This window comes from Rhinatrema bivittatum, chromosome 2 (genome assembly GCF_901001135.1).
Source record: "Rhinatrema bivittatum chromosome 2, aRhiBiv1.1, whole genome shotgun sequence".
Classification (NCBI taxonomy): domain Eukaryota; kingdom Metazoa; phylum Chordata; class Amphibia; order Gymnophiona; family Rhinatrematidae; genus Rhinatrema; species Rhinatrema bivittatum.
The window spans coordinates 232,735,858-232,748,527 of record NC_042616.1 but is presented as its reverse complement, the minus strand read 5'-3'; the positions used below and the strand labels follow the sequence as shown (position 1 = coordinate 232,748,527).

The 12,670-nt window shown below is 46.3% G+C and overlaps 1 protein-coding gene across 5 annotated transcripts in view; it reads right to left on the bottom strand.

Moving 5' to 3' along the window:
* The window catches only part of KAT2B (lysine acetyltransferase 2B), a 328,579-nt gene that overhangs the window by 299,874 nt on the left and 16,035 nt on the right, over positions 1-12,670 (bottom strand). The window contains exon 1 of one of the 5 annotated variants that reach the window (XM_029589281.1): positions 646-689. The exons of the other annotated variants lie outside the window; for them this stretch is intronic. Within the exon in view, the coding sequence (XP_029445141.1) occupies positions 646-666 (21 nt within the window). The 5' untranslated portion in view covers positions 667-689. Of the gene's footprint in view, positions 1-645; positions 690-12,670 lie in introns of those variants that run through there. 5 annotated transcript variants of the gene reach the window in all.

Genomic DNA, 12,670 nt, shown 5'->3' with positions numbered 1-12,670 from the left:
TCCATGTTAAAACAATTGTATCGGGGGTAACAGCTAATAGCCTCATCTACATGGAATATACATGTGATGAGCGCTATTAGCTACGCGCTTGCTTGGAATTGTGTATCCCATTACTGCATCAGGAGTTATTCTAGCACGTCCAAAATGCATGTCCAATCGCGTGTCAAGCTGTGCGCTAGGCTGAGACCAGTATATTGCATCGACTCTGCAGAGTTCAAGATTTTAGGAATGGTCATCTACCCCCAAACACCAGACAATAGCAGATGACGGAAAAAAAAAAAAAAAAGAGTAATCAGCCCATCTAGTCTGTTCAGTTACTACTGACCACACTGCAAGGATATATCCCATCTGCCAGCCATAGAGTGACTACTTGGGAGATCTCTTTTCTTAGCCTGGGCAGTTTTGTCATTTTCATCTGAACTCCACCACTTTAGGCAGACAAACATACAAAATCCCTAACTGGTTCCCACTCAGCTCTCCTCCATTCTCATCACTAAGCACAAAGCTATTTATTAATCTAAATAGATACCGGTATCAGTGGGGTGGCTGCCCGAACATCCATCCTAATTTGTGCCTTGAGCAATCTACCCAACAGACCCAGCTACCAGTTTAATTCTATTATCACAATCAAATCCAAATACCTACCAATACTAGTGTGGCTGTCATCCAAGCCTCTGGTCGCCTCCCTGTGCAGTCTGCAAGATAGATTCAACTACATAAATGCCTAAGTTTCCACTAAGACTTTTAGAACGTGACCCTATTTTACCACTTGAAAATTCAAAGGACATGAAAGGATAACCAAAATTACTTCTTCTCACTCTCCCTGCACTCCAGCTAATCACCTCTATCTACCTCCACCCCTCCAGAGGACCCCCTCTTTCCCCCCAACTCATTATTACAGTCCTTTTTGCATTCCCCAGTTGATCATCTCTCACCCCAATACCTTCTTATAATCCCCAACTGATCCTCTGTCATCTCCTCTCTCACCCATCCCCTCTTCATTCTCATACCCCATCCTCTCACCTCCTAGCCTCTCCTCCTCTTGCATACCCAACTCTTCTTACATCCCCCAGATGATCATGTGTCAAGCCCCTCTCACCCTCTATAGCAAATCCATCACCACTTTATCCATCCCACAAAAAACACTCCTTCATCTCATCCTTCCCTTCAAATATCTCCTCCTCCAAACATTCCAATGGCCAGGGCAGGCTGCAAATTTTCCTTTGGGCCCTGATGACAGGCAACATTTTTCTCTTGGGTAGGTTCAGTGATGGGTGAGAAAAGCAATAGCAATCTCCACTGGCCCATGCACACTCAACCTTGCTCTTCCCTAATGGCTGGACCCAAGTCTGATAGAGATCTGCAAGTGGAAGCAGTAATGAAGCCAGCACAGGGCCTGTGAGCCAGTGTAAGCTCATATGGCTGCAACAACCCTGATCCCTCCTTGCACAGGACTTCCTGTTACCACAAAAACCATGCAAGGGTAGTGCTACTACAAGGCCTTTGACTGAGTGCTGGCTCACAGGCCCCAAACTGACTTCCACTACTAATGCTGCTGCTGGCACCTGGAGAGTGCTGCCATTTGAAGCATTTGTGACCCCCAACTGAAGGTTTTGTGAATCAATTTGGGGCCCTGAAACACACTCTGGTAAGCCCTACTGTACTTTAGTCATGGCGCACAGAATTTACGCAGAATCCCCCCAGCACGAATTGCCAAATTCTGCACAGAAAATGTCAGAGGAGACCCCGGCATGCCGCGAACAGAGCATGCCGTTCGTGGTGAAGATGAAGCCCTCCAGCACGCTGTTTGCAGCAAAAATGAAGGTCCCCGGGACGCTATTCACAGCAAAGATGAAGGCCCCCACGTGCCTTGGGACCCGCTCTTCTTGCAGCGAAGATGAAGGGCCCATTGAGAGTGAATGTGCGTAGAGAAGGTGGGTGGGTGTGTGTGTGTGTGTGTGTATGAGGAGGGGGAGGGGAGAGGGGTGTGAGAGAGGGAAAGGGAGGATGGGAGAGAGGAGGAGGGAAAAGGGGGAAGGGGTGTCAGAGAGAGCAAGAACAGGGAAAGAGAGCAGGGGAGATGAGAGCAGTGGGGTGTGAGAGAGAGTGGGGGGGGGGGCTTGAGTGTGGGTGCCAGAGAGAGGGAGCCTATGAGGAGAGATTGTGAAGGAGTGTGTATATGTGTGAGAGATTGGGAGCTTGTGTGTATAAAAAAGGGATTGTGTGTATGTGAGGGTGCTGGCCTGTGTGAAGGGATTGTGTACGTGTAAGACAGAGCCTGTGTGAAGGGGTGTGTGAGAGACAGACATAGGTAGCCTGTGTGAGATGTATGCGTGAAAGAGAAAGGGAGCTTATGAGGGTGTGTATGCAAGAGAGAGGGGCCCTGCATGAGGGGATGTGTGTGTGTGTGCAAGAGAGTGAGGGAGCCTGTATGAGGGTGTTTGGGTAATTGCCAGGTTCTTGTGGCCTGGTTTGGCCTCTGTTGGAAACAGGATGCTGGGCTTGATGGACCCTTGGTCTGACCCAGCATGGCAATTTCTTATGTAGGGTGTGTGTATGTGTACTAGAGAGAGGGAGCATTTGGTGTGAGAGAGGAAGGAACAGAGGGAGCCTGTATGAGGGGCAGTACTGAGAATGGGGTCAAACTCTGGGAGTGGCAATAAGAGTGGAAGGGGTTGAACCTAAAGATGGAGGTGAGAAATTCTGGCAGGTGGAGGAGTTGGGGGCCTGAGAGGGCAAAGTGGCCAGGGCAGTAGGGAGAGCGAGTGGAAGGGACACTCTTACAGTGAATTTCTAGGAAAATTCTGCTCAAAATATTTAAAATTCTGCATCTTTAAGTAATAACTTTTTTCTGTATTAATTTAAAATGTAATTACTGAAAGACTGTCATGAATATTGTGTTATTTTGAGCAATATAAAGTTTGCAGAATTTTAAGTTTTTGTGCGCAGAATTCCCGCAAGAGTAGTACTTGCATCCTACCAGACAGAACCAGTTTCCAAATAATTCCATCAAAATGAATTTTTGTCTGATTCTGAAGAGTGCTATAAAACGCAGTGTCAAGTTTAGTACAGAAGTGGATAAAATATATGGGGATGGAGGGGGGAAGGGAATACAGAACAAAGACACTGAAATAGGTAGGCAGGGCATGGAAACAAAGTGTTAATAGCATTACAGCCCAGACTAGTGACAACTGAGGTAAGTGTGAAAAGACAGAATGATCTGAGAACAGTTCATAGAGCTATTGGCTCTGTTCAGATCTAGGGTGATAGTGTTACATTTTTTTATGAGCTCCCTTTCAACAGTATTCCTCTGAAGTTCCTTTTAGGAGTATGGCAGTCTTAAGGTCAGATAGAGAATGCCCTGGAAGGTTGAAATGAAATGTTCTCCTACTGGGTTCTGAATGTTGCCCTTTCTAATGTCGGATTTATGTCAGTTTATTTTTTCTTTAGGGATTGACCTGTTTCTCCAATCTAGACAGCAGCTGGACATTGCTGGCTGGTGATAGCATATACACTGAATGAATAGCAGGTGAATGAGCCCCAGATGCTGTAGTCGATGCTTTTGGGTTCTGTGATGGTGTTGCCTGAGATGATATGTGGAACAGAGTTGGCATATAGATTTCTGGTGGGGTCTGGTTCCCGAGCTGATGTTATTGTTGTACAATTCTCCTGTATATCGCGTGATATACGTGAGATTTTGCATCTCCCCACTCAGGTTCCCTCCCCTATTATAATGACCTTCTTTGCATGTGATTTGCATGCATGAATAATGCAAATGCATATGAGCGGTTGGGGGGCAGGGATATTATACTAAATGTTTATGTGCTATGCTGGCGGAGAGTGTGTCAGTGACCCCACACTCTCTGTGTTGTTTATATGGTATTGTTTATATGCTGTTGGAAACAATAAAAATGTTTTAACATAATGCAAATGCATACAAAGATCATGTATAGGCAATCCTATGCAAATATTTTAATGCGGCCGACTGAGAAGGTGGTTAGCCATGATATAATACCTATACCTCTTGGAAAAGCGGTAAATGTAAAGCAGAAAGCCTGAGACCCAGACATGGGTCCTGAGGCTCCTGCCTCACATTTAAAGCTAAGGAAAACAAAAAAAAAAAAATCTGAGCAAAGAAGGGAGTTTGAGCAGGAGTCAGGGCTGACCCATCTCAACCCGGGGCTCACCACTCGAGGTGGCCTTGACGCCCCCAATAAAAAAAAAAATTAACATATGGTCATGCAGCAATGCCCCCCCCCCCCAAGACCATCAATAAAGTATACTGACCCAGTCCCCCACCCCCAAAGACCATCACATGGCTGGAGCAAGGTAAGGTCAGCGCCATTTTCCAAAAGGGTGCTGACCAGGTCAGGTGCAAGGGTACATCCGGCCCCAAAGCATTATCCTTTTTAAGATTCAGGCGGGTGAAAAAGGGGGAGTTGGGGGTGGGAATGGGAAGAGGGGTGTGGGGCTCGGAACCCTAATTTTTTTTAAAACTCTCGGGGGGGGGGGGGGGGATGGGCAGGTCCTGATTTTATTTATGGTCTTTGGGGATGGGGTTTGGGGGTGCCAGGGGACCGGGCCAATATATTTTGATGGTCTTGGGGGGGGAGTTTGAAAATGGTGCCAACCGGGCCAGGTGCAAGGGTGCACCCGGCCCCAATACAGGGTCCTTTTTAAGGTTTTTGGGGGGGGGGATGCAAGATCCAAATTTTATTGTAAGCTTTCGAGGGGGGAAGGATTGGGGTTCTGATTTTATTGATGTCTTTGGGGATAGGGTTGGGGGCTGGGGGATCGTGCCAATATATTTTCATGATGGTTTTTGGGGAGGAGGCAGGAGCGGGACTTGATTTTAATTGATGGACTGGGAGTGTTTGGTAGCAAGACTGTCCGGGGAGGTGGGAGGGTCAGCATGGCTAATTCATCTGCTATCTACGGAAAACACTGTTTACGGTGAGCAAACTTGCTCTTTTCATGTAGATAAGCAAGACGAATTAGCCATGCTGTCTGGGAGTCCCCAGCTAGCAACTTCAGCGACACGACTTGGTCATATTTGGGAAGTGTTATGTCGTGCGCTCAAGATGTCTAAGATGATCTGCGGACAGTCCTTGGTGATATAGTTGATTCAGGAGGTGCCCGCTTGTAGAATCTGTGTGCCCATGGAGGCATCCGCTGCTATGAGTTTGTCCAAGCAGTAATGAGTGGTGAAGGTATGAAGCGAGAACCAAGTTGCAGCTTTGCAAATGTCCAGTAAGGGCACGTTACGCAGTGGACTATGGAAGTTGCCACAGCACGCACCTGGTGCGCTTTAGGTGAAGAAGCTAAGAACTTTGAACGTTTTTGGTAACAAAATTGAATGCAGTTCGTGATCCAGGTTGATAAGAGTCCTCTTAGAAACAGGTAACCCTGGAGCATTTGGGTTAAACGAGATGAAGAGTTGCGATGCTATAGTATCTGAAGCAGTTCTCTGTTTATAGTAAGCAAGTGCTCGTTTGCAATCCAGTGTGTATGTAGCCTATGCTCTGCCTCATTGTTATGAGGCTTTGGGCAGAAGGTTGGAAGAGTTATAGACTAAGGTGGAAGGATGAAACTACCTTTGGTAGGAAGTTAGGATGCGTCCGTAACGTGACTTTGTCGTGGTAGAACACTAGATACGGAGAGTAGTGAACTAGAGCTTGAAGTTTGCTAACATGTCTTGCTGAAGTAAGCGCTACCAGAAAGAGTACTTTCCATGCCAGGTATCTGGGATGGCAAGTAGCTAGATGTTCAAAGGGTGGTAGCATAAGTTGTTCCAGTACAAAGTTTAAGTCCCACGGAACGGGGGGTTAACTTATCTGTGGGTGCAGACGTAAGATCCCCTTCATAAATCTCGAAATTAGAGAGTGAGAGGATATTGGTGTGTCATTGTGTAGAGAAAGATACACTGCTATAGCACTCAGGTGGACTCTGAGTGAGGCTGTGACTAGTCCTTTTTGATACAGTCAGGGCCAGTGGAAGCACTAGGTGAACTAGGCCTGGGCCTAGAGCACCGAGCAGTAGGGGGCGCCGAGCAGTGGTATACCGAGGGGAGGTCAGGGGGAGTCAATGCCCCCGGGAGCAGGGCTATAGGGAGGGGCGCTGATGGCCGACATGAAGGCTCATGTGGCCACCAGTGGATCTCATCCCACTGGCGGCTGAGCAGTGAACTACTGCTGTGCTGTGTTCCGGATACACACAGCAGGAAGATCGGCAGGGCCGTGGTGGAGCTCATGTCACCACGGCCCGAAGAAAAAGGTCACATCTAAACCTGCAGGTGTTCATCCTCCTTCCTGCCCGCGCAGCCCGGGAAGAAAAATATTGCCAGAGCCGCACGGGCAGGAAGGAGGAGGAGCATCAGCCGCATGCTGAAGAGGAGCAGCGCTTACGGGCTGCCATGAATCCCAAGTCGCAGCGGGCTGAGAAGAGGAGGAGGCCAGGTAGCAGGGCCGCCGCTGCAGATCCCACATTGCGGGCAGCCCGAGAAGATCAGGGCCACTGCAGAGCCCATCCTGCGGTGACCCGTGAAGAGGAGGCCCAGAGGTGAGAGAGAGGCTGAGGGCCTGTAGAGTGTGTGTATTTGTGTGCGTGCGTGTATGAGATGAGTTGAGAGATTGTGTGTGAGAGTGAGTTGAGAGACTGTGTCTGAGTGAAGACCTGAATGTTTACAGAGACAGCATGTGAGAGCCTCTGTGTGTGTGAGAGAGACAGCATGTGCAGTGAGAGACTGTGTGAATGAATGATTGTATGAGAGAGAGCATGTGAGAGTGAGAGCCTGTGTGTGTGTGTATGTGAGAGAGAGAGAGAAAGCATGTGGAAATGAGAATCTGACTGTGTGCTTGACGGAAGAAGACAGAGAGAAAAGAAATAGAAAAAAAGACAATATAAAAGGAATTGGCAAAAAAATAAGAAAGAGAAGGTGGGAAAAAAAGCCTGTGACCAACCAATTAGAAAACTAAGATCAGACAGCAAATGTAAAAACAAATAAATTACTTTTTACTGATTGGTACATGTAATCTTTGGGAATGTGCAAAAGTAGCACTTTCTCTATGCGGATCTCACAATGTACGAGATCAGCATGCAGGAAAGGGGAAGTCCTCGGGGCCTGCACAGAGGAGGCAGCAGAATGGGCTTCAGTGCCAGTAGCAGCAATCAGCACCTCCCCAATAGCCATATGGCAGCAGAGGAATGAGAGAGGCTCTGAGGATGCTGGAAAAAGAAAGAGAGGGGGTCAGCCTTTAGTGTGTGGATGTGTATGAGAATGAATGGGTGTCTTCCTGGGGTTTGTATGTCTGAGAATAGGTGCCTGCCTGTGTGTGGTGTATGTGTGTGTGTGAATGAATGTGTGCATACCTGGGGGATGGGGAGGGAGTGGTGTGAAAATGAATGGGAGCCTGCCTGGGGGTCAGCGTGTGTGTGAGAATGATTGGGAGCTTGCCTGGGTATGTGTGTTTGTGTGTATGTGAGGGAGCCAGTGAGAGTGAGAGCATGAGTGTGTATGAGAAAATCCAGGTGAGTAAGAGTGTGTGGGGGGGTGTGTGTGGAGGGGGGGAGAGTGTCTTACAGCCTGAGAGTGTGTCAGTGTCTGTGAGAGCGAGAGGTTATGGTGGGTATAAGAGCATGAAGTGTATGTATGTGACAGTGTATGTGTGAGAGAGAATGGACATGTGAGGAGAAGTCTAATAATAGATGCCAAAGATAATAGACTGCCAAAGATCACATGATCTTTGGCAGTCTATTATCTTTGGCAGTCTATCATTAAAACCCAGCCTCTAGCCTATATTAGGCACCGCTCATGTTAATTATGTTATTACCCCCATATATCTTAATCCAAGTTAATTCGACCTGTTCATTGTAAGACATTTACTTGTCATTGTTGTTATTGTTTAAAATGTAAACCGAATTGATCAATAATTTTGTTATTGGAAAGTCGGTATAGAAAAATGCTAAATAAATAAATAAATAAGTCCATTACCTGCTATTAATTAAGTTGATTTTGAAAATAGCCACTGCTATTACTAGCAACGGTAACATGGAATAGACTTAATTTTTGGGTACTTGCCAGGTTCTTATGGTCTGGATTGGCCACTGTTGGAAACAGGATGCTGGGCTTGATTGACCCTTGGTCTGACCCAGTATGGCATGTTCTTATGTGTGAGAGAGAGAGGATAACCTCCTAATCCTCGACAATATCAGGGTGACTGGAAATCAAGAGCTCCCACGTATGGGCAACAGGGGCTTTTTAAAATCCTTATTAGTTTTAATTATTGGGTGTTATTTGATATATGTGCTGTTTTGAAATATTTTATTGGTTTTTGGGAAATTGTAAAAAAAAATGATTCTAATTAATAGAAATTCTATTTATCAGTAGTTTTAAAATATTATTTTATTAGTATGGTTTTACTATTATAACTGATGCTTTATGTTTCTTGATTTTATTGTTTTATGAGGAATGGTAGTTCTGTTTTTCCATTGTTAATACACAGAGTCTGGCTTCTTGGGGTTTCCATTTCACTTTTCTATAATTTGTGCTCCTTTATTTTGTATTCTGTATTTGGTGAGTGTCTGTCTCTGCTCTGTGTGTGTGACCATGATGAGAGATTCTGCTAGCATGTAGTGTCTGTATAGGGATCTATAGCAATCGGGTTTGTTTTGTTTCCTCAGTAAGTGGTATATTGGTATTCTAGGACCCAGTGTAATATTTACCCTTGCTTATTCACAGGTAGGGTTATTGTTGTTTGAGTCCTTGGTGTTATTACTGTTATGTTACGATGGGATTGCAGGATTAGATTTTGAGTGTCTTTTTTGTGGGGTTTTGTGTTAGTTCACAATGTGTCTGGCAGTGGAAGGTGTTTGTGCTGCTGTTACTATGAGGTGACACCAGAATTTGAAAATATATATTTTAGTATGATGAGCTGTAAGGGGGGAATTTCAGTGGATGCACAGAGTTACAGAACTGGAGGTGCAGGTTTTTTATTGACATTCTGTCCCTTCCTATATATTCCAGACTTCACTCTCATAGCCATATAGAATTAGTTGAATGAGAATATCAAAGAATTTTATAGTAATTTTACTAGAAGTGTGAAACTGGCCAGTTTTTTAAAATTACACAGAAGACCCTTTGGACTTTTTTATTAACACTTTTTATTTTATTATAACCAATTTTAAAGCAAGATCCATGCTATAGAGGTGGGTGTGATGAAGAAATGTCATTTTGGCTCCCCCCCAAAAAATTCTTCTGTCTAGAGACGCCACTGATTTTCTGTGACCTTAAGCATTAGTACAAGAAGGATTAAGAGGGGATGCTGAAGAGGCACACAAATGCATTGGGCCCCGGGCGCCGGAGATCCTTGCTGCGCCACTGGGTGCAAGCGATATGGGGCCGCAAGGAGGAGTGGAGATTTGGCGGGCCGCAAGCAGTGCCCAACCTGCTCGCGACCGAGAAAACCACACAGTCAGCGGGCGTGATCGAGAATGAAGTAGGAGAAGGGGCCGAGAACAGGGGGTGGCAGGAGCGCAAGAGAAGGCTTGCCTAGGGTGCCAAATCCCCTTGCTCCGGCCCTGGATAAAGTAGATGAAGATAACCAAGTAATTTGTTTGGAGGGCAGGTGAATGGGTCTATACCCCTGTCCGAGCACCAAGAGGCATAACTAATCCATTTTCTTCTGTAATTTAACCTGGTGGAAGGTTTTCTGGAAGAGATCAGAATATCTTCTAGCTGAGGTGAAAAGTTTAGATTTTGAAATAATAGCCTTTCAATCTCCACGCTGTGAGGTTCAGAGAGGAGGGAAGTGGATGTAGGAGGGATCCTCCTTCCTGGGTTAGGAGGTGAGGGCTATTTCCCAATGGAATTGGAGTGTCCACTGATAGACAAATCAGGTATGCGTACCATGCTGGAGCTATCAGAATGAGGTCCGTATTGTCCATGATGCATTACTGTACCATGCGAGAAATCAACGGTATTGGGGGAAAAGCGTACAGTAGGCCTTCCGACCAGACTATGAGAAATGCATCCTGCACAAGCCTTCGAACAGAAGGTCTGAACCTTGCAGTTGCGTTCCGTAGCAAAGAGGTCAATACGTGGCCACCCCCAGGTCTGGAAGAGATTGAGTGCCACCTTCTGATGAAGTTCTCATTCGAGGGGGTGAAATATTCTGCTCAGTTTGTCCACTCTGGTGTTGTTCATGCCAGGTAGGTAGGTGGCTTGTAGGGCAATGGACTTGTTGTTTGCCCATTCTAGGATCTTTACTGCTTCCTTGCATAGGGACCAGGAACCTGACCCTCCTTCTTTGTTTATATAGAACATGGCCACTTGATTGTCCGTGAGGATCATGACTGTTTTTCCCTGTGTTGTGAGTTCGAAAGCTCAGAGAGCATTTCAAATTGCCCTCAGTTCTAGTAAATTTATTTGCTGCATACATTCCCAGGCGGACCAGAGGCCCCGAGTTTGCAGGCAGCCTAGGTGAGCGCGCCATCCTTTTGTTGAGGCATCTGTGGTGATTATATGGTGAACTGGGGGTCACAGTGGGGCTCCCACTGTGAGAGCTGATGGTGTCATCCACCAGTCCAAGTCTTGTTTCATGCTGGGCATGATGGAGACGGGAGTAGAGAGATGGTCGGAAAATTGATTCCATTGCGTCTTCAGGCCCCACTGTAAATGCCGCATGTGGAGACGTGTGTAGGGAACCCATAGATAGCTGCCGCCATATGCCCCAGAAGTGTTAAGATCTGACGAGCAGGGGCAGTGGCCGAGTGCCTTAGGTTTTGAGCAAGATTTCTCAAGTTGATTGCTCATGTTTCGGGAAGGAAGGCTTTGTCCTTTAAGGTGTCGATATAAGAACATAAGAACATAAGAAAATGCCATACTGGGTCAGACCAAGGGTCCATCAAGCCCAGCATCCTGTTTCCAACAGTGGCCAATCCAGGCCATAAGAACCTGGCAAGAACCCAAAAACTAAGTCTAGTCCATGTTACCATTGCTAATGGCAGTGGCTATTCTCTAAGTGAACTTAATAGCAGGTAATGGACTTCTCCTCCAAGAACTTATCCAATCCTTTTTTAAACACAGCTGTACTAACTGCACTAACCACATCCTCTGGCAACAAATTCCAGAGTTTAATTGTGCGTTGAGTAAAAAAGAACTTTCTCCGATTAGTTTTATATGTGCCCCATTCACCTGCCCTCCGATGAATTGCAAAGCTTGAGTGGGTTGCAGATCTGATTTCTCGTAATTGATCATTAGTCCCAACCCATCGAAGCATTTGATGGTGGTAATGAGATTGGCCTGTAGAAGAGATGGGCTGGGTGCTACTAGAAGCCAATCGTCCAGATAGGGGAATACTTGTATGCCCTGTTGTCGTAGGTGAGCCACCGCTATCGCTAGACATTTCGTGAAAACTCTGGGAGCCGAGGAGAGGCCAAAAGGAAGTATTTTGCACTGAAAATGGAGTCCCATCACCATAAAGCAAAGGTACCGCCAGGAAGCCTTGTGCATCGGTATGTGGGTGTAAGCATCCTTGAGATCTATGGAACACATCCAGTCTCTGGGTTGAATGAAAAGGAGAATGGATTTGAGGGACGTCATCTTGAATTTTTACATCGTCAAGTGCTTGTTGAGCACTCTGAGATCCAGGATAGGACGGAATCCTCCTGATTTTTTTGGAATGAGGAAGTATTGGGAATAAAAACCCGTGTGATGGTGCGGCACAGGTAGTTCATGGATGCACTGCTGTTGTAGTAAATTGTTGATCTCCAGGTGCATTTGATGGGAATGCGTGTTTTGCTGTCTGGTGCATACCAAGTGTGGCATGGGGGGAAAGGATTGGAAGTTGAAGGAGTAACCTTCCTTTATTATTTTTAATACACAGAGGTCGGTTGTGATGGCTTCCCATGAAGGTAGGAAGTGGAATAACCTGCCCCCAACTGGAAGTGGTAGCAGTGGTTTGGGGTTCCCTAAAAACCCTGCGATGGTTTTGGGGGGTTTGGATCCTGAGGAGTCCGAGGTTGTTTCATAGTCCTCTAACTTTGTCTAGGTCCTTGTGGTTGCGACGTCTGAGGGCGAGAAGAGGAGTAGTAGAGAGGACGTGAAGCTAGATAAGGCCTGAAGGGTCGACGCTGATACTGTGGCTTGTGGTAAGATGTCCGATGAAGCGGTTAGCAACTGTACTGCTAATTTTTGCTCTTTTAATTGAGCCAGTTTCCCGGAACTGGTCGCCAAATAAATTATCCAGCAAGCAGGGGAGGTTTGCTAACTTCCCATGGACATCTTCTCTGATGGTACTTGCCCTGAGCCATGCAGGCCTTCTTGCTGCGATAGCATTGGCCGTGGCCTTCGCAGATGTCTCAAACCCTTCATATACTGTCCAGATGAGATGTCTCAAACCCTCTTCCATTTGATGGAACTCCTCAGGGAGGTTCTGATCAGGAGATCCTTCCTGAATCTTAGGATTCAAGGCTTGTAAGCACTCGAACAGGTATTGGGTAATTGCAAACTGATGCTGCTGTATCTTTGCCTTGAGCATACCTGATTGGTATGCTCGCTTACCAAAGTCATCCATATATTTGGAGTCTCGACCTGGAGGGGCATTTGAATATAGGCTAGACTTACGGACCTTTTGCATCACTGACTCGACCACTACTGAGGCATGAGGCAGTT